We start from the raw sequence: 26,101 nt of genomic DNA, 5'->3' as shown, positions 1-26,101 counted from the left end.
ACACATCACAATATACCACATAGCTTCAAAATCAAATACATTTTTTACTGAGGATATTCCCACCCCACTGGGGACAATGCACACATACCAGATGCCAACTATACTTTAGGTATGGAAACCAGAGTTTTATTCACTTTTCCCCTGCAAGCCTGCTCTCCAGCTACCAGAAGCATAGCAGGCAATAGCAGGAGAGGACCCACATCACTTCACAAGGCAAACTGGATTATTTGTGCCAACCAAACTGCAGAACTGCTTCCCAAATGCCCAGCACAGCCTCCTGTTAGGGTGAGGACACATGCTCCCAGTACTGAACCGTGAGCATCATCTGTTGGTGGAGCTGCACAACTGCAGGCAAGAATTTTTAAGTCAGACAGGGAAAGAAGGCAATGATCTGGTGAAAACAGAGTTTTTGAATTAGCTATGGATCCATAACATGCACAAGTTAAGGTGATATTTAATAACTAAGGTGAATTTGTACCCTATTTCCATTTAATAGCTGTTCCATTCTTGGGCTCTAAGCTATTAACATTTACTGGTGTTCACACCAGTGCTAAAATACCATCAGTGTAACAGAGAAGGATGCAGCATTCATACCTCAGGCTGGTTGAGTGAGAGCCTGTTATTGCTGTGTTTGTTGGGTTTTTAATTACTTCATTTGCCATTTCATGTAGATCCAAAGCATTAAGCAATTCCAGTCAAAAGCAAATGTTAAAAGCAATTTCAGCAAGACTAGGAAACCTACATGGAAAATAATATCCTCACCCGTTTATTGTTGATTTTACCACTTGGTAACGGCTGTTTGGAACTTGGTGTGAATACAATGTAAGTTCTGCAGAAAATCACACACCTGGATTTTTTCACATGTATCAAACACATCTGAAGTTTAAAATTTGTGTGCCTTGACTCGTTCCTCACTTTATAATGTCTCTGTAGGTTTGTCCATTGTCACTGATCCCACAAGAGTCCGACTCAGTCTCTCCAGTCAGGTGACAGACAAATTCAAAAGGTGTAGATTTCCCAAAGACGGTCTTCTCTGTAGTGCATTGTGCTAGTGCATTCAACCAGTGTGTCAGTGTTCAACCAGACAAGCTTGGGGTTGGTTGGTTGCTGTTTTTTAACTACACAATACAGAAATATAATTTTACATGTAGCTTTGCATGCCTTATGGCTGCTTGCCCTACTATAGGACAGTGCAATAAATACAAATATATGCACACTAAAAAAGATTTAACTGCCGTGATCTACGTCTCCTTTATGAGTACAAATTTACCTAGTCAACAATATGACAAATTTAGCAGAGAAAGTGGCAATGGCAGTAATATTCTACTACAAAAACAAGGCTAGAAGCAAAGTGTTCTCAAGCTACAGAAAACTTGCTACCTCCTAATATATGATGTAGGGCCCAGTTCTGCCAAGTGCAGAGTTGTGATCAGTAGATTGCATCAGAACATGCTTTTCCCCCCATTTAACAATGAATACTTCTACAATTTATTTGGTTTTGATAACTGTTTATAAATAGCACACTATAATGACTATTAAACTATACAGCAACATGACATTTATAGCCTAATCCTGAATACAAAGTTCAAAGAACATGACTACAAAGGCCAGAGAGCAAATGTCATCAACTAAAAGCATTTCCACTTCAGAATTTATTGAATGTTCTCTTACACAAATGCTTCTTGACCATGAAACCAGAGGAACAGAATTTCCTATTCCCTCTCTGCCCCAGTAGTAGTTTAGCCACACATCACCCTTATAAATTAGTGATGGATTTCAACAGGTAGCCCCTTGGGGCTATATATTTTATATACTTTATATATATGCACATTTACTTTGAATTCTATGTAAAAGTTGAAAAAATGTTTGAAAGAAAAACTCAGAATATATCACAGCATTTTCAGCGAAAAAAATACAAATAAGTTTTATAACGACTATTCAATTTATCAAACTTTTTTTTTTGAAGTATTTACCTTTAATTATGTACACATTACAGGAAATAAAACTTTGTCCACAAACGTTCTCTAAGATGACAGTTATCAATAAAATGATAGAATAATAGCAGGAAGAATATTAAACAAATGGGGGTGATCAATTTCTGCTTTTAAAAAGTAAAAAGTCACCATATAATTAAGTACAAAAACCTGCATTGAATGACAACTGCTGGTGTAGTAACTTGATCAGGTATGGAGACCAAGAGTATAGTAGAGCCCTATGGTAATAATATTTCTGTAGCATTTCCACTTGGTATGTATATACTAAATGTTGGCAAAGTTTCTGTAGCATTAGCTTATACAAACATAGGAGTCCTCAGTCTGCTGCATAAAAGGGAACAAGAGTGTTTTACTTCTCCTGAAATGCACCTGAAATCCAGAGTGTCACTTACAAACTGCATAATGTAACTTTTCTTCAGAAAAATATCTGTTTGGCATCTCCAGGGCTCTGTTCCATTGGACAATAGGGGCATTTTAATCTGGGGACAAAGAAAACGTGTTAGAATTGGGGCAATATGTGACAACAGAGCATTAAAGGTACTCAGTTTTCCCCCTGCACCAGGAAACTGCACTCTTAAGCCACAACACTTTACTTGCCTCCATGAAAAGCCACCTTTAGCTGAGAGAGAACTTAGCATGCTTCTCCTTCTAGTTATAGTCTCTCACTTTTCACCTACATGCCCCTGAATTATTAGATTATCATAAAGAGCAATTTCTCTGTAGTTATTATTTCCACTTCTGGATTTGCTTGCTGCATTTTAGAATCACAGAATGGTTTGGGTTGGAAGGGACCTTAAGGACCATCCCATTCCAACCCTGCTGCCATGGGCAGGGACACACTCCACTAGAGCAGGTTTCCTAGAGCCCCATCCAGCCTGGCCTTGCAGTAATTTTAAATCAGCTGGTAGCTTTCACTTTGGCTTCCTCAATATCCAGTTCATTTTCGTGTCTGGTTCCCAAAATGCTGTGATTTTCCAACCCACTTAGATCAGCTCCTGCAGGCTATGACTGAAAGGTCACCCTGGTCTCCCTGTTGAGGTCTCTCATACAATCCCACCTACTTATGGTATTTCTTCTTTTTGAAGAAATTGATTCTACTCTGAAGCATTGATCCATTCTGCCCCCGCCCGTCTCCTATGTTAGGGCATTTTACCTTCTTCCCCCACCCACCCCCCCAGAGTTAATGGTCAGAGCTGTGCTGTCAGTAACACTGATCAATGAAAGCACCAGGGATGAGTGATCAGGGACAGGAATGATGCAGCAGCAAGTTTACAGCTTCAAATGGCTAAAGTCACCCAAAGTCACCCACAAAGGCATCCCTTAAGGCTTTTCTAACAGGACACAGAATGCAAACATCACTCAACATTTTCATTCACAGCCTCAGTTATTTTCACACTGGATTTCCCAGAATGACTTAGAGCTCTATATTAAGCTGACAGCCTCCACAGAAGCTGTATATATTCAATCCAAATAACCACTGCTCTTCCTCAAGAAAATCTGTTGAGATTTCTCTCTCCCATTTCCTTCTCCCCAAAAGCCTGAAGTACCCCACAGATTATCTAAGGAGGAGTATTTCCACAGTTATAATTCCCCTCCTTACTCAATTACTACGCCATATTTCCCCTAGAGTTTTAATTTTATTTTTTAAGAGATTTTTCATGCATTACTAACCTTGCTCCCAAGGAAAAACTGTGTGTGTAAAGCCTTCCAGTTTGAATTTAAGACAACACAATGGTGGCAACAACATGAAAAATTACTCTGCTCACTGCATTCCTTCATGCAAGCTCACTTTCAACAACATCAGAGGGTTTATTATGCTTTTCTCCAGTGCACCAACCCAGCTTATCCAGCTTTCAAACCATTCTCCAAGACTAACAAGCTTCCACCAATCACATAATTATGGACTCAGTTTTCCCAAAACACAGTATTCTAGTCTAAAGATGTGTCCTTGTCTGTATGTCATTTGAAATAAAAGGATTGTACTTACTTGCTGCCATTAAACATTTTATTCAAAGCATCTCTGGATATAATATGACCACAGACTAATTTCATAGGTGGATTATTATCTGTTGTTTGCTGACGAAGAATGGGACAGGCAAATATTGAATGATACCAGCACTTTTTACCAAGGTCCACTTCAATCTGTGAAAGAAATAAACATAAAAATTTATCTTGGGAAATTACATTTCCAGATAAAATCCCTTTAGGTCATGGCAGTTACTTAACAGATTTCACAATTCAGCTGTGAAAGCAACAAAATCCATTGTGAGGATGCCTGACAATTTCCCAGCCAAAAATACTTAATTGTGATCTTAAAATGGTGATTTATGTTGGGGATGGGGAGTCACAACAAAACAGCATATTCTGCCAAGGGACAAGTGCAAGTTTTGTTGTAGATCTATGCCCTGGCAGGAAAACTGAGCTGGTGACCCATCAAGACTTTCTCCAAACCACTGGCTAGGAAATAAAAAGTAATTTATAGATTTCATTTTAGGGGGAAATTAAAAAAAGAGAAAAACTCTTAGATTGACTATATTTATGTTCTACAGCTCTTGATTTGCTCTGCCAACACCCTCCTGTCATGTGAATAAAGAAGTATATCACTATCACTAATTTTCAGTACCAACACAGAAGACACTTGTGCAGCACAACTCTTGCCATGAGTACAAAATTATTTCAAAAAGGGATGTATAATAGAGAAGAACAGGTCTGTGACTCCAGTAATTAACTGAGAACTGCAAAAATCACACTAGAGCTCACCTGGCTCTGAGCAGTCCTCTGTTCAAAGGTTTAACCTTCAACAAAACCTGACAATGTGACCTTTTCATGCTACTTAATCTGTCTTTGCACAAGGAAAATAAGGTTTCCCACCCCCATACTGCCTTAGCAGAAGACACTAGAGACCCTTCAGTTTAGAAAATGCAAGGAGACACACATGCATTATTAACTGATTTGCATCAGACAGGAATGTTTTCCCAAATGCTCCCTAGCTATTCATTCCTGGCTGGAGAGCAAGGCAGGAATCTGTCACACTCAGAGCTTACACTCTCAGCATTACAGAAAACACAGCTGGGAGAAAACTCAGCACTCCTCCTTACTCTATAAATGAATCTCTTCCAGCTGCAGTGGAAGAGGCTAACTCAGTTCATGCCCAGTTTGCACTAAGTAAGTTTCCTTTCCAAATCAGGAGCAGGTCACTGGAGAGCTGCACAAGCTCAGCAAGAGCTATAAAGGGAAACTGGGGTTTCATAACAACTGAACTTCATTTCAACTGATCTAAATGAGTTGTGCTGGAAGCATAATGCACTGGATCCCAACTCCTGTGTCCCCAGATGCAGCACTAATTCTTTCATCTCCTGTCTGCCTGATAAAGAGACAGTGCAAAGCCAGCCCTGGACTGAGCTCAAGCCTAGCTAGAGGAAGTGAATGTGTCTCTGTGAGATCCATTTTCTTTCCAGTTATACAGAAACATCTCTGGGTAAGTGGAAGGTGAGGGCATCAGTTTTCCTAAGGTCATTTATCAAAGACCCTTCCAATCTGAAAGGGGATAACAAGTGAAAGGGGGGGCAACAAATAAAACTGAGAGGTACAAAACTGATGGACAAAAATAATGGAGATAATAACAAGAAACAACCTTGAGAGGTCATCAAGAAACTGCAGCCAAACCTGGACTTTGCAACAGATACAAATCTAAACCTGAGGGTCTCTGAGGAGAGGGGGTCAGCAGAACTATATAAATTGTAGGAGGAAAGTGCAGGGGAAGAAGACTGCAGAGGAACAGCTGGAAAAGGCTGTCAAAGGGGCTAGGAGGGCCTTGCTGTAACCGAGGATCCATGAGCATGTGTTTGCCTGTGAATCTGGAGTTTGTGCTTTCACTGGTGAATGGCAATCACTTCCAGCCAAGGAGAAGAAAGGGATCTTGGCTGTCTGTACTTATGTTTTAGGTGAGTCCTCTGTGGGAGCTGCAGAGGGCAGTGCTGTGTCAGGGGCAGCCTGTGTGGCTGCCTGACTCAGTGTCTGGGGGTGTCTGTGAGCCCCAGGCTCTGTGCAGCAGAGAGACCCAAGTCCCAGAGCTGCTGGAGGTGGTGGCCATGTAAAACATCCTGTAACATGCAGCACAAAACAAACCTGAAAACAGCATTTGCTGTTAGAATTCTGCCCCAGGGGTAGCTCAGCCCCAACTCACCGGGAGTTCATCCTTCTGGTTCCAAACCCCTGTGCACTGCCTTTGCTCAATTACTGCCTTGATGTTGATTAGAGCTGGTAATGCTACACAACCTGCTGAAAAACTGCAGAAAAAGGACATGTTAATATGAGGTGAGTTAGGAAACCAGCATTTTTCACATTTTTATTTTAAAGGTTAACTAGGAGACAAGATTTTTGCATTTTTTCATTTGCATCTTGTTATACCTGGAGGGAGCTTAGAAGTACAGACAAGCAAGAGTTTTGGGGCAGGTTATCAGTTATCCATGTATTTTAGTCTGGGGCCCTCAGGTACTCACATTAGTTTATGGAGGAGGTTGCTCTCAGCTATGGTGGAGTATGTGCACAAGAGTTTCCGTGTAACCCACACATACACACCACCCATAATCCTTTAATTATATATAATTATCATGTAAAGAAACATGTCTTTCCACCTTCCCCTTAAACCAAGAAAAGAAATGTAGAAAAAGCAGGTAGGTAAGGAAAGGGAGGACACCAGGGCCTGTGATAAGAACAGCAGTATAAAACTGCCCAAAGTCTGTGTCCCAACAAAAAGTTCAGCCTCCTCTGGGATTTACCCACTACCAGAACTAAGGACATTATCTAGAAGCATTTCAGTATTTTACAGAAGAAAGTATGACAGAGTTTTCCATGAATTAACAGATGAATTGATAGATTTAAGTCTAATGACAGTACTGGAAAGCAACAGAAACAGGATTTGACCTTGCTATCAGCCTGCTCTCTTTGGCAGATTATTTTACTATTTGTGCAAGTTTTAATGTCTACATAAGTCATGCCTTTCCTCTACCTGAAACCTGTGGATCTCTTGCCTAAGCTAAAAAATATAAATATATATAAATAAATTATCTCTCACCTCCAACTGGCCATTTTAACTCTTACACTTTGCTTTTTCGTTAATGCAGCCCAGAGTGTAACTTGTGTTCACCCTGTGAGAAGTCTAACAAATAGTATTTGTGTAAAAATATCTCTGAAGAGCCCTTTCAGAATATAAAATCTCAAGTCAATAGTAAATTCAAATTCCTGTAGTCCTTCAAGACCCCAAACCACAACCTCCATAACACAGAAGTTTTTCTGCTGTCTCCACATAATAACTCAGACCATGAGGCCTGTACAGGATTAGATAAACACTGGAGAAGCCAATCAGCATTAAGAAAGTGCCCACAACTCATGTTCAATAAAGCAAAATATTTTACAGCAGGGATTTCACTTCAAGCTTGTTTAATTCCTAAAGGATCTGCAGCACTCCAAGGTCACACCAGTTGAGAACAGTCTTGTTTATGACAAGAGCATCAATAGCACCTATACAGTAAATACATTTCAGCACAATCAATTGCACACCAGGAGCAGAGCAAATGTCCCACCACTCCAAACACCAGGAACAGGGATTTTCCACATCATCAAAAAACCTCGCTCTGAAAACTGCATTGCAGCATCAGTGCATGAGCAATAAAAATCTATGCTGGTTATTTGCATTAAACAAGAGGAAGATGAAAAAACCATTTAAGCTCTAAATACCCAAAACACACTCAAACTGAAACTTGAAAGTTTATTGTAGAAAAACAATTAGTCTGAAGTGCTCCCTTTGTTGTTTCTCTTGTACTTTGTAACTGAGGTACAAACAGGAAAAGCAGAAGGCTGAACAATGTGAGAGCACTGAACCAAGCACAGAAGTCTAACAATAGTGAATGGAAACAGTAAAAAGAAAAAATAAAGCCAAAACAAAACAAAAAAAAAAAAAAAAAAAAAAAAAAAAAAAAAAAAAAAAAAAAAAAAAAAAAAAAAAAAAAAAAAAAAAAAAAAACCCAAAGCAGTGAAGCTTCTGGTAAGTACCAAATCCAGCCCAGAAAGATACATATAATTTATTTTCTGTTTAACATTTTAAATGAAAATGAGAACATCAGGGGAGTGTACTGGGGGAACTGACAAGCAAAGGCTGAATAGCAGCTAATCTGTTTTATCTTCAAAGAAGCTAGAAGGAGATTAGGTTGGGTTTTCTTCACATTTCAAACAGCCTCCTACAGATTTGCATTTTGTCAGATTAGCTACTGAGCTTAAAAGTGCCTTTTTTTTCTTTGCAAAAGAGGCCTAGCAGACAATTTGGAAATTTTAGCAGCTGAAACCACAACATAACTGTTAAGCATTCTTTTAAGAAGATGACTAGTAATGTGTGGAAAAAAAATAAATCAACAAAATTATCAAATGCTGATGGAATCATGGCCACATTTTCAGGGTTATTTTTCAGCTGAACAGCAGGGACAGCTGTCACACATTTGTTGTGGGAATAACTGGCTGATTGCCATCCCCATCTTTAGCAGTTATGTCTAAACTATGGAAGATAAATTTCACCCAGGAATGCTTCCTCTTGAGCTGCAGTGGTGCAGGGTAAAGTCCAGCACACAGGAACCTCTGGTTTTTAATCTTTGCAGACTTGCTAATTGTAACTATACCCTGTATTTAAGGCAAGCTAGTCAAAAATCATTTCTTTTGTCCTCAACAAGAAACAGGAACCAAACCACGAAGTACCTGGTCTCAAAAGCAAGAGAAAAGCAGCATACCTAACACTGAGAGGGGATTCAACTGAGAGGCCCAGGAGAGCACAGGCATCCCTTGTGAAGATGTCACAGATGTCAGCCCACTGGTTGGCATCCAGGAGGTGAACGTACGGCGAGTTCTCGATGCCTTGCCGCAGGTACACCAGGCTGCCCATCAGAACCTGGATATCTGGGAGGGACCAGGAACAGCAGAGTTTGTACAACAAGCAAGAGATTGTGACTCCAACTGGAGATTTCACACGGAAAACAGGCAGATACACACAATTACATCCATGACAGCCAGAAGAGCTCCACTCCTGCTACTTTTTGGCTGTGGAGCTGCCAGGGTGTGCTGCCTGGGAATTTGCTTCTAGCAGGTTTACTTTTTTTGTAAGATTTCTGACACACACAGTACCCTAAAAAAAAAGGCTTTGTTGGATTCAGCTTGAGATGGTTCATTTAACTCACATGATCTCCATTTTTCAGAAGTTTAATTTCTCTTTGTATTACCCCACGCAGCAGAAAATAGCAGATGACTATTCCAAGAACATTCCTCTGCATTTTTAGCACTTTACTCTGGCAGCAGGCCTATTCTAGATATAATCTACATTTTACTTAAAGAGTCAAAACCCTTAAATTTAAGCAAACGTGCAATCATTCAGGTATTATTTTGAGCCCTCTTAAAAAAGAAAAAAGAAAGTAATTCTGATTGTAAGGATTTGGGTTATACATGATAAATCCAAAAGAGAAGCAGCCTTCAACCAACTGAAAATAATGGAGTAGAACATATTTGGAACCTGTTTTACTCCAAGGTGCCATATCCCAATGCTTTAAATCCCCTTAATGTGACCCAAAATGTACCTTTCTGATGATTTAGGGCAAAGGGCTGGAAGTTTTTCGCATACTGAAGTGCTTCTCTTTGATTTGCTGTTCCACCCATCAATAAACTGATGAAATACAATCTGTGCAGTTTGAATTCCAAGGAGCTGTTCTGTGCCATCAGCATCTCTCTGTTGGATACCGCCCACCTGGAAGAAGCAAGGAGGTACAATGGGACGTGACACCAGAGTAATTAAGTGGCAGCCCACAGCACATGAAATCATTGCAATTATCTATTATCTACCATCTATTTCAAGGAAAATGTGACTGTTCCCTGAACTTCTGAGAGCCTCTACAGAGCACAGAAAATGGCAAAGCCCTTAAAAAGTAGTGGAGCTACACAGGGTGCACAAAATGTGGACAATGTTAATTCTGGTGCTGCTGTAGGGGTTAAGCACTGCAAAATTCAACATTCACTGGTTGAAAGACAGGACTAAATTAGGCACAATATAAGGCAGAAATAGCTCAAGTCTATTGTATTTCAATTAATAGCACTCTGAATCTTAACAATTACTAACAGTTCTTCAGCTGCATGTCAAGAAGTTTGCCCAAGAACATTTTCCAAAGTCCTCATACACCAAACATGTTGTCCAAAGCACTGTGTTTGTGTGGGTGCATCTGTTGCCCTGGAGAGGGGAACTGCATCTATGGGACCTCAAAGATAGATATTATCAAGATCTCACAGTGGGGGAAGGAAATCAGTTTAACCCTGCTTAAACTTTGCTTTCTCTGTTATTTTCAACTTGGACAATAAAAATATTTCTCATTTTCTGTGATTCTTTCATCATGACAACACTAATGTTTGGCTCCTAAATAACATGACAGAATTCTTAAACATACAGAGAGTAAAATGAACTGAAATTTTCAAAGCATTTTATACAAGTTTTTCTTAATTATTTAGAATTTATCCATCCCTTTCTTGTTTTTTGGTGCTGTTTTTTTTTCCTTGATTCCATTTAATCAGGCCTAAATCAATCCAATCTTTCTCTTAAGAACCTCAAGTTTCAACGTTCTCCAGTACATCTGTTTCTCATTAGTGTTAATTAGTTCTACAATTTTCACTGTGGGGGCCTTATTAAGCAAAAAGCTTTTCACTTTTTAGCAAGGAAGTGAGGAAGTCTGTGTTCCTTAAAAAAAACAAAAACAGGGTATGTGAGGCTTCTTTTCAATCAATACTAAAATGAGAAAATTAAGCATTCTTACTGTATTGGGAAGGCTTTCAAAGCAAGTCAGCCTTCTGCATGAGGATGTAGCATTAATGAGCAAGTATCCACTTTCAATTTGTTGTGGTAGAAGTATCAGGAGTCTGACTTCACTGGCAAGGCTTTGTGAAGACAGTAACCTTTCAGTAGGAAACAGTGAAAAATGGAGCCTTTGAACTAAAAACAAGCCCTACTGTCCCCAGTTTCAGGAAGGAGTGAAGAGCACACTCACTAACCATGGGTCCTGAGTGGGTTTTGGGGCGGTTTCATAAGCTGGGGGGGTATAATCATATTTTTATGATCAGTGTGCACAGTTCAAACAGGATATTATGGCAATAAAGTACAATCCCAGCTACAAAAACAAGAGGCTGAGGTTAACAACCACAGGCTAACAAGCAGATGAAGGACAAAATCTATTACAAATAAACACTAAGACTAGTCCACAGTGCCATCAATGAGATATTAATCTCTATTGCATCAAAAGAGCCTCCATCCTCTCCCTGCCAATATTTGCACCAACATGACAGAGTACTTCATCTTGCTGAGGTCGAGTCTATTTTTCCAAATTAGCTTTTAGGCAGGCTTTCCATTTTTAGGTCTTTGAGTGGCAGCACAAATTTGTATCAGAAGAAAGTAACCACAGAGGCAAGGCCTGAGGTGCTCAGTCTGGGACACGCTGTTCCTATTTCCATCAGAAAAACAAAAAACCAGCAAGGGAGGTTTAAAACACTCAATCCACATATTCTCTACCACTACCCAAAATTATTAGTAATCACATCACCTGTCTTCCTACCTCTTCTCAAAATGACACCCAGTCATTTTCACTTCTGAGACTCAAACCCATCTGAATTTTTTTAAAGTTGACACTGTACTTTGCAAATCACGGGTACACAGGACTCCCTTCAGCTCCCACGTGGGATTTAGATGTTAAAAGGAATTTAACAAAGCCTGCTGAAGTTTAAATTAAGTTTAAATCATACCCCAAGGACCCAGCAAATACCAGGACCTGTGCAACTTGCTGTTTACAGGCAGAAGAGAAGAGAGCATCTCTTTTCCAAATTACAGCCAAATCTTTGAACCTCCAAGTCATTTCCACCAGGACCTCACACAGAGGCCCAGACTGGGCTCTGAAGGGCCAGAATACACCCTGAAAAATAATTTGGTTTCTTTTCCCATCACCAAACTACAGTGAGAAATGCCACTGGAAGTTAATGGGATTTTGCAAGCATACAGAGATTACACAGCTCAGAGTGCAAGGCCAGAATAGGCCTCTACAAAAGTCAACTTCCACACCCCACAAGGGAAAACAAACAAGTTATGGCCAGTCACATTCTATTTAAATCTGAAAGGTCAAGTTTTTAAGCGTTTAAATTTGTATTAGAAAGAAAACCTGGATAACAAATACAGTTAGGGTCTTTTTTTTTGGGGGGGGGGGGGACACAAATACTAATTTCCATCACCTCAGCAGGGTTTTGAAGTTCTTTTGAAAAGTCATGAATTTGACAACTCCCTTCCCATGGCAGTGACCAGGAGTCACCTGTGTTTGTTTTCTTTCCAGCACTGAGTGAAGCTGAGCACAAGCAGAGATTGCTGGCAGAGCCAGAGAAACTGGTTGGCTTTTAATCCCAGCTTTTCACAATTTTGCATGGATAAAACCTGCTACACTCCACTTCCTGGTTCAGGAGACTGTAATTAATCATCCTTGAGTGACTCTTTGCTTCAACACCACTGTCAGCTCAGCACCCTGACCCTGCAATGGGCCAGTCTGGGGCTGTTTCCTGCTGAAGCTTTATTCACTGGTGCCAATTTTAGCCCAAGGAGCACAGTGCCACTTTCTGTCATATGGAAGCCATTCACACAGCACTGGTTTTTATCCCTCCTCCTGAACACTTGTGTCTGCCAGGAAATAAAAGGGAAATACCTTCATAAGCATCAGCAGTTCTGTGGGCAGTTAATGCACTGGTTAGCTCCTCAGCCAGAGCTCAAACATGACATTTTGTCACATGTTGATCATCCTCCCCAAAAGCCATGGTTTTTACATCAGCAGCACCATTATAAATAAGGCCCCTCTGTGCCCAGCAGCAGCCAAGAGAGGCAGACAGCTTTTGCACTGTCCGGTTTAAACAGAATAAACATTATACACAGAAATAAGATGGGGAGGGGTAGGCCAACACACAAACTGTGCTGACAATACACCCCATTGTCTGCTCATTCAGCTGGAAAATAAAAATTCCTTTGAGGGATGACCATGCCTTCTCCTTTGTTTGAAAAATATTTAACACATTGCAGAAACTACATGATACAACTCAGTAGCAATGAGTAAGGCCTAAAGCACTGCAAACTGGAGCTGAAATGAATTTAGAGATTTCAAGGGAACAGTCATAACAGCAAGTTACTGTTCCTCAGGGATTATCCTTCACAGCTCTGCTATTATTTGCACTACAAGATATATGTGGAGTAGCTGACAGTAAATCTTGTTTCAGTTGTAATATCAGTGTTGCTTCCCTTCAATTAGCCAATTCAACAGCAACAAACCACCCCAGCTTTCCACCTGTGTAACTAGATTCAATGACCAACTATTTAGGTCAAACTTTGCATGACCCAGAGGCATTACCCAGGATTTAGTCAATGAACACCAGGGCTTGAATATCAGAGTGTCCCTGTCCTCAGTTTAGATGCCAGTAAATGCTCAATTGACACACCTATGTTGGTTCGTGTAAAAGGGAAAAGAAAATGTTGTTAATATGAAAATGTACTTAACTGAATAATGCAAAAAATTCTGTCTCAAGTATATGATCTATGCTCTACAATGAAAGACAAATTTTGAATTTATTTTGGTTTCACTGTTTTTATTTTTGAAAGGTCACTTTAAAGTTGGTTAGATGGTTTTGTTTGGTTGGTTGTTTTTTGTGGTTTGATTTTTTTCTTACTTTTGAGACCAATCTAAGTTTAGAAAAGTTAAAAAAAAAAAAAAACAGGATGAGAGGGTTTCAGGGGGTTTCTTATTGTTTTTTCAGGAGACAGCTCATCAACAACACTGTCACCCCAGGCTTTCCTCACCCTCTGGTCCATTGTCTGGAAAGGGAGGGTGACTGAAGGACAAGTGAGAACTTTGATCCAAGCCAAGTTCTGCTCACCCCAAAGGCTTCATGGTACCCAACACCTTTAACAAGTCTTGGTGTCCTTCACAATGGGACCTCTTAAAATAACGTTCACTAATGATCCAACAGAAGGTCAAGCACCATCACTGGCCAACAACTTTTCCTCCAAGTGATGTTTCTTCCATAAAGCAGCACCACAAGTGATAAAAGTGAACTCTTAATCTAAGAAAGAGACCCTTAGTTAATCACTTCCCATGGGGAGTGATACAGAAGAGATGGAAAAGGAAAGATCCACTCAGTAACTACCCCTCTCAAAGGACAAGCAGGGACACATCAGAATATGCTGAAGAGAGTATTAAAAAGGGGAACTGTTAAAAGCATTCTTTAAAAAAAGGGAGGAAAATAAACAAGAGGACTCACTCTAGAGCAGGTCTCAAAACTCTAACTTTTAATGCTTCCAATATTCGATTTAACTCCACAAATGGTTCTTTTTGACTTTGATCTATTGATAAACCAGATTCCTGAAAAGAAAAAAAAAAAAAAAAAAGGGGGCACTTTTTAGTTAAAACATGAAAAACAATGGGTTATCTGACAGTTTAAATATTCATCTGAAACATTCAAAGGAGGAAGCTAAGACAAAGCTTCATTTTCCTCAGTGGATAACCTTCAACATCCACACTTGTTGTTACCTGACAAAGCTCCTCAGCGACATCCAGCATTCCCTGCCTGAAGAAGTGCTCCACCATGACCTCATTGAGGATCCTCTGGCTGTCAGCCTGCCAGCACCCATCTATCCCCACGCTGCTGATGTCCGAGTCAAAATTCTGAAACACACAAATTAACAGTTAATAGGCTGGAACAAACCACTCCACATCATTTCTCTTTAATCATGCAGGACACCTGTGTCTCCACCCTGATGCCTTCTGCCTATTACTCAGTTGGCCCTCAATTATCTCCAAAGTGAAATAAATACATGTGAGCTTCCTTCATTACCTCATGTATAGGAAGAAGAAATCTTTTAGCTTGCTCCTTTCAAGTCTGAATATTATTCACTACAAGGAATTACACCAACAAATTACAAATTTAGCTAGAAAGAAATCTAGTTAACTAATAAAGAGGTTTCTGAAGGAAGTATCTGCAGAAATGGCTCTTTCCATATGTAAAAACTGAAAATATTTAAAGAACAGAACACAAAATCACCTACATTAGAATCAAGACAGTCATCAATGTATCTCTGTCAGTGTAGGACATCACACTGCAAGTAATGCTTTAACTTAAGGATTTTTTACATATCTGGGGACTAACCAATATTGGAAAAGCAAAAAAGTCACTTCTCCCCACATCCAAACAACAAAATTCAAATCTCTGATGACCTCAACATCCCAACAGCAGGATGAGCTTTGAAGATCCAATAGATATTTTTTAGAACTAACCCAGATGATCCCAGTGCCACGTATTTTTAGGCCAGTGGCCTACGGACATATTCCAGGAATAACTGAAGACATTGTCACGCTGGCTCCTCAGTAACACTTGGCACTTTGCCTCTTGGCAGCAGGAGAGCAACATTTATTCTAATCCAAGATATAAACCAGGATTTTTAACTGCTAACATGTTTTATGATCAGGGCAAGCAGGTTAATTTTAATAAAAAATCCTCATCCACTGCTTAAAGCAAGCCTCTTGCAAAACAAAGAGTCTAGAAGCCAGTGCATTGCTTGCTGCCTGCTCTGATGACTACAGCTCTCTCCCAAGAAGGAACTTCAGAAGAGCTGTGGCTCTGTGAGGATCCACAGCCCTGCACAACATGGAAACACTAGCCGCACACAAACACAGGCTTCTGTCACAGCAGGCAGGGCAGATAACACCCAGCTGGTACCAGCTATCTTCCCATGCACAAATCAACTTCACACTGCACCTTCCTGTTACTCACCACTTACTAATTTCCTTCATCAGCACCTCTAAGTCCCCTTTGATGCTGCTCTGTGTCATCATGAAAAAGGGACAGCCTTTTCATCCCTGCCCACACAGCTCCAAAGCCACTGCTTCCTTCAGGGCTCTCAGCAAACTCTCAGTAAAACATTAACCTTAGTCTGGCAAAGTGACTTTTCCACCTTTCTGAGATGGTGGAGCTAGGTGAGCATTTAAACTATTGCCATTGATTCAGGTTGCACATTTAATAACATTTTCACTTGGATGTCTTAACCTGTAAGCTCCTTGTCATGCTGTTCACCTCTAAGCTGTATCTTGATAAACTTAAAAGTAATACTGTTCTTATTTGTGCCAACCATTGAAATCCTTAAAGGTTCACCACCATTGCTGACTCTGCTCTAAGTGTCCAACCACCACCAGTAGGTAACACAAATCCATTAACAAAGCACTAAAGGATATAAGACAGGATTCAGAATGCAGAAGCTTGCATTTGTTACCTAGCTTCCAGGGTGGAGATCATCTTTAATCTAAAAATAATTGACTATAAGTTATTCTTTATGCAATTCCAAATCCTAGCAATGATACAACCCCCTAAGCAGAAACTGTACAGTTCTGGACAGTCACCAACCAGTGAAGCTGTACCTATGCCTCAAACATTATCACATCATTCTCACTGCTCGGGCAGAGATGGTGAAACCAATTAGCTCAGTGCTCTCACAAACTGCTCATTTTCTTTTGAAACAGCAAACCTACCAGCCCTTAGAAAACCCCACCATTAGATCTTTCCAAGTCACATAAAAGAAGCTATCAAGTCCCATCATTCAACCTGAGGACCTCAGTCATTCTCTGACCAATCCAGTCCTGACCAGGTTCTCATTCCAATAGTCTTTTTGCAGTTTGTTTTAAACTATTCCGAGGTCTGTATTAAATGTGGGATTCTAAGATCTGCCTCCTCTGGGTCCCGAGGAGCTTCAGGAACTGACTGCACAGATTACAGTGAGTGACTGCCACATGTCAGAAAAAATTATCACTTGCCTTTGGCTTATATATTTCACAACTGTCAGGCACGAAGGATCTGCTGGTGACTACAACCCTCAGTTTTGTTTTGTAAATGCTAACAGTATGCTAACTGACAGCACGTGGGGTTTAATAAGATTTCAACAGTTAAAAGCATTTCTGCAAGTTAAAAACTCCAGAAAGCTTAAAATCCAAAAAACACAAAGTAACCTATGTGTCAGTTAGTATTCCTGAGGAATATATCTTTTATAACAGCTTAATTTGCAAGCCTGGGGCCAAAATGTACAGTATTATGTGCTGAATATATTAATGATACAATGTACAGCACATTATCAATAACTGTTGGAATGTGATGACTTCAAGATGCTCACAAACACAAGATGGACCTTTTCAAGTAACATACAACCCTCCATGTTACTCATAACAGCAGGATAAGAAGAAGGATGATGATTAAGGACAGTTTTATTCCTCAGCTACTCAGCTGAGATTACTTTGTGTGTTCCTCCCTTCTGAATTCTTACCCAAAATACAAATAAAACATTTCTTCATCTTCTCTGTTCAATCTGTTTACACATAATAGAAAGTTCAACTTGCAAAGACTCTGTATTTATGTAGCCCCATTCTTCACAGCAACAAAATTAAATGATGTTCAGTAAAGGTTTTCAGTGGGCTCACATACAAGTTTTTACATGAAATGAACACTAACTTAGGCAAAAGGCTGCTTTCCCAAAACAAAGACTGGATTAAAACGTTTGCCTTACAAGAGATACAAAATTCAGGGGGGAAATGGAAGGAACTACCCTTTACTCCACTTACTTTCCTAAATGAAGGCATTTAACCACTACTCAGATTGCTCCTAGAGGGAAAATATTTACCAGCCTATCAAACATGCTTTGAGATAAATTCAAATCATTCCAAAGAGTGACTGATTTACGGGGACACTGATGAATGAGCTACCTGATAACAACTTGCTGAACAACAGTGAGCAATTGCCACTACAATACAAAACACTGGATGCAAACATTTCCTTTCAAAGGAAAAAATTCTCTTTGGAAGAAAGGGTAGCCTTTTATGGATCAGAAGCATGCAATCTATATAGGACTGCCATGAAACGAGGTTTAGCTTATTAGAGAAACTTTCCAAACAACACAGAAAGCTCTGGCATTTCAGACTTTAATGTATTTGATGCCAAATTTGAACTTCATTTTCTTCTAAGGGTTTCTGTTCTCAGAGTGAACTCTGCAGGCAGACAAGTCTAGGCCCAGCCAAGTTCACAAGCAAGGACTACAGTAACTTAAAAACTGACCAGACTAAACTTTTTATGTAGGTATAACCCTGCCCCAATATGGGGAAAAAAGAAATTTAACTTGAAATTGCCACTGGGAGATAATACAGCAAGTTCTTTCACAATCCAGGTTTGCTAAATAGGAAGTCTATTGATTCTACATGCAACTGCAGCTACCATTTGGCTGCGTCACATGAAATGAGTACCAGTATTAGCACATTTCCCAATCTCCAACCAGGCCATTTATCTGTGCCTGAGCATGCAGGGTTAGTAAGACCATAAGCAGTGTTTTGGAGATGTTAATCTGTCTGTAAAATAAGTGAGGATTTATATGTGACAGAAACAGAACTCCAGCCTCATGAATCAAGGCAAGGGCTGGGCTTCCTTAAATTCTAATGAGTGTTTTAGTTTGGAAGCAGTAGGATTTTGACCAGAATGTGTTGAGAATCAATTCATTACATCAATTACACTTAATTGCTTCTACTGGTTTAAGCTTAAGTACATTATAGTGAAGGGATGGGGGAGGGCAATTCCAGTTTGGGACTCTGGTGCCAACAAAGACTTTGCTGGCAGGTTCCAAGTGCATTTTCCACACACACAAGGAAACTGCATATGGAAGATTTGCTTCCCATGTTACAGTTCAGGGAAATGCTGAATTTCACCTGGATTTAAACATTACACATATTCATCTGACAAAAGGGTCTAGACCTTGGGGTATATTTTAAAGCAAGCCCTTTAAGATACTAGCATATTTGGAAAAATCAAAAAAATTCCACCAAGGACATATTTAAGGAGACAATCCCAAGTTGTGCTCTTCATCAAACAACATCCTTTGTTACAAGCAGAACTGGGGACTTGTGCAGCTCCCACTGCTTTCAAGTTTTTAATGCAAACACCACAGACAATAAGTGAGACTAGAAATCCAGAGGAACAAGCACACTGCACACAGCCAGTTGAGCTCATTTTTGAAGACCTCACTGAAATAAACCCTTCTGACATTCAACAGGAACAGAGCAGATTATTGGGATTCTTTCTACTATTTTACCAATCAACATATCTGAAATTTTAAAAAATGCTTTTATTTGCATCTATTATTTTTCAAATAAAAACACTACATGAACTTAAAACAGCAGGACAGAACACTGGAAAAACTACTCCCATGACAACTAAAGCAGCAATTTGGAGATTAGATTCAAGCCTAAGCTTCATTATGTTTGCAAGCATTTTCTTTGGCTTTAAGAAATACCATCACCAATTTCCACTGAACACTTACACCGTCTCCATACAACCTGGGGCTGTTCTACCTCAGAGGATTTAAATGAAGAAAATATGGCTAAACCTGGACGTGTATTTGTACATAGTCCACTTGCTAAAGCAGAATTGGAAAATTTAAAAACTTAGGAAAAGATTACATAGATTTATTTCAGGCTTCAAGCTGGTAATAAGGATGGAATTTTACTCTAGTTAATTGGTTTAGATACAGCAGCAAGGATTTGAGACAGATGCATCCTTAAGCTTTGGATAACAGTGATGTGTGGATTAAAGTTTTTAGTACATAGTTTGAACTCTCCACAATGGTCAGTCAGATATAAACAAAAAAATACAAGTTTCATGGACATTCTACCTAATAATGCAGCATTTATGTACTTGGTTTCTTCATCTCATTATTGTTACATTGTGCTTTAGCAGATTATCATTACTACCACAGTTTAAATGAGATTCCCAAAGGATAAATCAGTGCTGTGTACTGAGCAAATGTTTAGACCCTGTCGAGCCACAATCTGATGTGAAGCTATCACAAAATGTCCATAACAGCAAGTATCAGACTCCCTGCCCACAGAACTTTTATATAAGAGAAGAGAGGGAGAAAAGCACGGTCTGAAAGTATACCTGTAGCACTATTTCAGTGTAATTTCAAAGAATTGCCCATATTTACCTAAAAAATAGGTATAAAAATCATATCCCAGTTATTGCTGAACCTGGAATTCAGACGTCTCATGTGTAAAGCACCAAAGATAAGCTGCCTTATCTTATTTAGACACAAAGACTGTGAGATGCTGAATTTCTTCAATTGCTCATTAAGAGCACTGCTATATAATTAAGCTCCCAAAACCAGTAACATCCTTGTAAGAGGTACAAAATGCCTTTCTTAAAAAATTCTTTGGTCTTACAGGATCACAGAAAGTTTTAGGTTGAACCTTAAACATATCTTGTTCAACCCCCTGCCATGGACAGAGTCTTCCCACTGGACCAGATTGCTCATAGTTCCTTTGAACACTTCCAGGGATGGGGCAGCCACCTACACAGCAAAATGGTACTTTAGAGTGACCTGCTGGTAACAATTAGCTAGAAATACATATATACACATATATATGAAAACTAACAGTATTTCTTACTGGGACAGACATTGAAGAAAACATTTTGCCAAACTGATAAAAACCAATATATTTCTACATGCTGTAGTATCTATAGGGTCTGTTCTGTAAGAAATCAGGAGATTTGAGCTGTCCCAGAAGGAACAGGCTGGCTGCAGTGAGCTCTGAAAGCAAGTACTGTGCTGCCCACTGGCTTGCCTTTGCTTCTGCAGCTGACAGAGTATTTAGTTCAGATTAACTGTAGCAAAAATCCAAATTTTGTGCTATAATGTGATAATGCAGTCAAAGCACAAAACAAATACCTTGTCAATGGCTTTTCCAACTCTGGATACACTGCTGTGGATGTCTTTGTGGTCCGAGGCCAGCTTTTGGACTGTGTCCTTTATTCTCTTACAACACTGTGTCATAACAAGTGAAATTGTCCCCGACAAGTCCCCATCTTGATCTAGACAAAAGAGAGGAAAATTACCAACTTTGTTGCAGACAAATGGCAATATCACATCTCTTAATATGAAAATTACCAACTTTGTTACAGACAAATGGCAATATCACATCTCTTAATATGCAACACCATCAACAGACAAAAAGCGATATTAAAGAAATGCAATCTAGAGAGTATTTGGAAAGCAAGATCAGCTTAACTGAAGGCAGATGTACAGGAATTCACCTGTATGAAAACTCTCCTGTGGAATTAGGAATCCAGCTGGGTGCACAATAACATTGAACAAGTACAACAATTTAAAAATTTAATGTAAAGGTCTCATGTGTCTCAGTCACAGCAGATGAATAAACATCTCGAAGTAACACTCAGTTCACAAATCTCTAAGGACATAACAGAGGGATACTGAAGCTACTGCAGGATCAGTTTTCTTTTAGACAGCCCCTAAAGGTAGATGAGAACATCATGTTTAACTTCAACAGCATGCAAGCAAAATGAGGGTGCAAGCAAATGTGGATTAACGATGGCCCAGTTAATTCTTGCCCTACAAGCCACCCACTGCTACTGGACTCGGTGTTTGAGCTGTAGGAAACTTCTACTCCTGACCTGTGGCAGTAGCTCTGAACAGTCTCCATTTCCCCTGAATGGATGAGAAGCTGTCCACAGAGGACCTGTGGATCTTATTATGAGATTTATTCTCTAGAAACTGTGACATTTCTTAGCTGATGTCCAACAGGTTCACTGCTATATGACCCACTCTGTGAAGAAAATAATAAACAGGACAGGCTTACAGCCCCCTGACCACATCACAGCTGACATCCTTTGTGTCTTGATTCAAACACCATTCAGAAGCTTAAGTCAGGAAAAAAAACAACTTTTTTTGGTGCTTTACCTCAGTTCTTTCTTCCTGCTTTTGATTTAAAAATATAAGAAAAATCTCCCTTCCAGTCTTACCTCTGAAGGTCTCTCCTTTCTCAAAGTTGAGAATTTTTCCTTTAGGGACACAGACTTAGCAGCCTTCCACTGCATGGGAAGGCTAATTTAAGTGGGAGAGCAGCTCAGAAATGTCTCCCTAATATTCCAGACCCAAAGCCTTCATGTGAAAAAACAAAATCACCAAAATATCTCTTTAGAAGAAGGATTTTATGGAAAACGTGTTCACTTTTAAAGGTTGGTCCTTTTGATTTCATGTTTTAACACATCTTTGCTTTCAGCAGCATGTTAAGAGCCCAGTTTCTGCAGAGAGCAAAGAGAATCCAGAAAAAACTGCAATCATAGGGAGTAGATAATAACTTCACAGCCATTTTTCTAGGCCCCTTCTTTCTTGCACCCTCTGAAAGCAGCTGCTGACACTGTCACACACTGAGCCACCCCCCTGTGACCAGCAAACAGCTCCTGCCCAGCCCCACCAGCCCCAGCTGGGCTAGTTTACACAGCATTTTTCCAACAGCCACGGGTTCTAAGAACAAAAATAACCTTCACCATGCTTTTTTCTCCCTGCAGTCCCATGAAGCCAAGGATCATCTCCTGGGCAAAAGGTTAATGGGGCTCTGTGGGTTTTTTTCTAGGGGATGAATGAGGAAAAATAAGACTGAAACAGTCACTTCAGTGATTCTGTGCATCCCAAATAAAAACTGAAAATTCCACTCAACTATTACAAAAAGTTCATCTCCAAAAATTATTTCAAGAATAATCACTATTTCTTAGTTGCTATTTAAGTTTTATGACAAACACTTAAAATAACATGAAGGACCTTTAACTGTCTCATGAATTTTGCCATGGCAAAATGACCAGCCAGAGATTATGCAACAAGCAAAATGGAAATACTCATTTCCCAACCAACAGAAAGGCTAAAATGCACTTTCTGAAAGCCATTAAGCTAAAACCCAAACAACCCACTTGGGTGCCTGCTTTTACCCCAAGCAAAGAAGTGAATTATTGGTCCTTGACATTGTAGCAGAAACCCAGCTCCAATAAAGCAATGAAAATGTCCACAGAGGAAAAGCCATCAGAGCTGTAGAAGGTTTCCCCTCTGCTCCCCTCTCTATCAGCTCCAATCAAACTCTGAGCTACTTGCACTAAATCAGCAGGAGAAAGCCTGCAGCCATCCCTCCTGGCAATTCAGGGTTCACAGGAGAGAGAGCTTCCCTCTGGGGTGTGTGTGCACAGTCCCAATTTTTTTAAAAATTAAATATATTGGCCCACAAACACCAAGCACAGAGCAGACTACAATGCCAAGTTTACTCAGCCAGACACACTTATGCCATCCAAGAATATGCAATCCTTGGCTACTCCAGGAAGACAGATTTATTAAGAGAACAGAGAAGAAAAACAAATTTGTCTTCCCATTCACAGGCCTGAGCATAGGGCTGGTCTGCCCTTAGGCTTCAACATGAAATCAGCTCAAGACATTTTAATACACTTGTGAAGGGGGGAGAAGGAAACCAGTTTAGAGGTTAAGGCAGTTTCTAATAGTTTCTTCTTCACCACCCACTTCCTTTTTTATCCAGTGCCTGTTAAGGTCTTTTCATACATCTTTGCTCTCAGATCTTGTCCTAACCTCTTCCTCAGCAGTGAAGGCTTTCATTTCTCTTTCTTTTTTCCTTTGAAATTACATCCAGGAGCCTATTTCTGCAGTTCATAGCCCTGAATTAGACTTCCACATTAAGATGTCTGGCTGCTTTCAATTCCATCCATTTTCAAAAATCTTCAAGATAACGTGTAAAAGCTGAAAATACCTGTTCTTTTCAGAAAGTTATAAATAACATGTTAAAGAAAAAAGAAAATAGTAAGAATTTTGACCCCTGTGAATCCAGCTCACCCTCAGATGCCAAAATTGTAGGCCCTAGATGTCTAAGGGTACACTAGCAATGTACTGGCTTCATCCTAGAGCACTTACTAAAAGAAAGCTCAATTTGGGATGTGCTCTCTGGGACAGCATCAGTTGTTAAGTGCTGAAATTATCCAATGGACAGTGCCAAATCCAAGCTTGGATGGCAAACCCAACAAGGACCCTTAAGGAATCACACACTGGAACCTTCTCCATTCATTACAAAGAGAGTAAAGGCTCTGTAGCTGCCACAGGAATGTCACAGACAAACCTTTACAACCCAAAAAAGACCAACACAAGAGTGAGGGTGACACACATAGCTTTCCAGCAAGGTCAGCACCTCAGTTTGTGAAGACACATATTTTAGTGACTGTCCTCAATGCCCCAGCCCAGGCTGTACCAAAAAGCACAAATAACACTTACTGAAACACAGTTCAAAACAATGCCAAAAAGATCAAACTTTATTTCATCCCAAATAAACGCCTCACAATCAGAATTCCACATTTGCTCTCTACAGAAACTTCTGGGTACACACAGAGCAGCTCCAGCACACTTGTGCTTGTGTTCCTGGAATTATCCACACAAGTGCTCTGCACTTGTATTTGCACAGGACCACGGCAAACACGTTCTCCCCCAACCAAACAAAAACAAAAACAGAGCAGCAGCACAGTTGCGCTCAAGTTTGGTCTCAGGAGCTTGCAAGTTCCTATTTTTAATCCCTGAGCCATCACCCGCTTCCTGCATGGCCTTGGGTAAATCACTTCAGCTGCTTCTCCATTCCCTCCCACTCCAGCAAACACGGCACTACCTCCATCTCCGGGATTTCGCAAGCTTTAAACGCCCCGTGTTTACAGCTCTCGCCAGTGCCCAGCATCAGCTGTGACACAGACGCAAGGCTTGTTTACCTCCTGCCGAACGCGGCTTCACCGCCAAACCCGGCCACAGCAAAGGAACACAACTCAGGGACACAGGAAAAGAGAGACAAAACCAGAAAAGAAACGGGGGCGGGGAGTGGAGGGGGAAAGCAAACAGGCCAGCTCTGCCCTATTTCCTCAGCATTTCCCCCGGGATGACCAACCCGTCTGTAACCCAACATAAACCAGGGTCACGCCAGAGCTGCTGACCGGGAACAAACAAACCTCTCCAGCAGCACACACGGGGCGGGAGAGGCCCGGGAGGGCCCAGACTGATCACAGAACGATGGAATATGCTGAGCTGGAAGGGACCCACCAGAACCATCGAGTCCGGCTGCTGGCCCTGCACAGGACAGCCCCAACAATGCCACCATGGGGCTCAGAGCATTGTCCCAACACCTCCTGAACTCTGTCAGGCCGGTGCTGTGACCACTGCCCTGGGGAGCCTGTTCAGTGCCCAGCCACCCTCTGGGTGAAAAACCTTTTTGTGATATCCCACCTGAACCTCCCCTGCTCCCACCTTTTAAATGTTCCCTGTCAACAACGCCCCAAAGCTCCGGGGGCTGCGGGGGAAGATCCCCAGCACAGAGCCCTCGGGATGGGGGGGTGTCGCTGCAGCCCAGGCTCTCCTCAGGGGGGTTCCCAGCCCACAAAGCCCGAAGTTTTCAGGGGGGTGTCCAGCCCACAACGCCCCAAATTTCGGGCTTCCCCTCCCCGGAGGGAGGAGCGGGGCCGCGTCCCCTCGGCAGAGGGGGGCGCGGGGGGGGTCTCCACGTACTCTCGGTCTGCAGGATCTCCCTGCGCAGCCCTCCCGCGTACTGGATCAGCTCCTCCAGGCTGCGCTCGCAGAGCTGTCCGTATCCCGAGAACTTCTGCAGCACCTTCTCCAGCTCCCGCTCCACCGTCACGCACTGGTCCATCGCGCCCGGGCCGCGCTGCTCCTCCTCCTCGTCGTCCTGCTCCTCCTGCTGCCCCGCGGCCGGGCCCCCCGCGCCGCCCGGGCCCCCCGCCAGCCCCGGCCCTCGGGCGGCCCCGGCCCCGCTCCCGTGCGGCACCGTCGCCTCGGGCCGCCGCACTTCCGCGCAGGCAGCGCCGCGGACACGCGGGGACCTCACGGCTCTCCGCGCAGGCAGCGCCCCGGACGCCTCAGCGAGGGGCCTTTGCGCAGTGCTGGGCGGAGCGGTGATTTTCGGTCAGGCGGTGCGGCGGGCAGCTCTGGCGCGCCGCCGGCGGGGGTGGGCGGGCCGTGTTTTCCGGTGTCCCGGGGGGATCGGGAAGCTCTTCCCGGTCAGGTGGCGCGTAGAAGTCACCGTGGGGAACGGGGGTGCTATTGCGGGTCAGGCAGGGAGATAGGCAGCTCAGCGCGGGGGCCTGAGAGGCGC

At 41.5% G+C, this 26,101-nt stretch overlaps 1 protein-coding gene across 1 annotated transcript; it reads right to left on the bottom strand.

The window, feature by feature from the left end:
- Positions 1 to 750: 750 nt before the first annotated feature.
- Positions 751 to 25,781, bottom strand: RMND5A (required for meiotic nuclear division 5 homolog A). The gene is made up of 9 exons (XM_009098607.4): positions 25,498 to 25,781; positions 20,839 to 20,981; positions 14,621 to 14,755; positions 14,352 to 14,452; positions 9,611 to 9,777; positions 8,774 to 8,939; positions 6,181 to 6,283; positions 3,982 to 4,136; positions 751 to 2,473 (listed from the first exon to the last, which is right to left on the bottom strand). The coding sequence occupies exons 1-9, from the start codon at positions 25,637 to 25,639 to the stop codon at positions 2,410 to 2,412; spliced, it is 1,176 nt and encodes a 391-aa protein (XP_009096855.2). The 5' UTR covers positions 25,640 to 25,781; the 3' UTR covers positions 751 to 2,409.
- Positions 25,782 to 26,101: the final 320 nt, after the last annotated feature.

This window comes from Serinus canaria, chromosome 4 (genome assembly GCF_022539315.1).
Source record: "Serinus canaria isolate serCan28SL12 chromosome 4, serCan2020, whole genome shotgun sequence".
Taxonomy (NCBI): domain Eukaryota; kingdom Metazoa; phylum Chordata; class Aves; order Passeriformes; family Fringillidae; genus Serinus; species Serinus canaria.
Note: the sequence above shows the minus strand (reverse complement) of the source record. Positions and strands in the feature narration are given on the sequence as shown.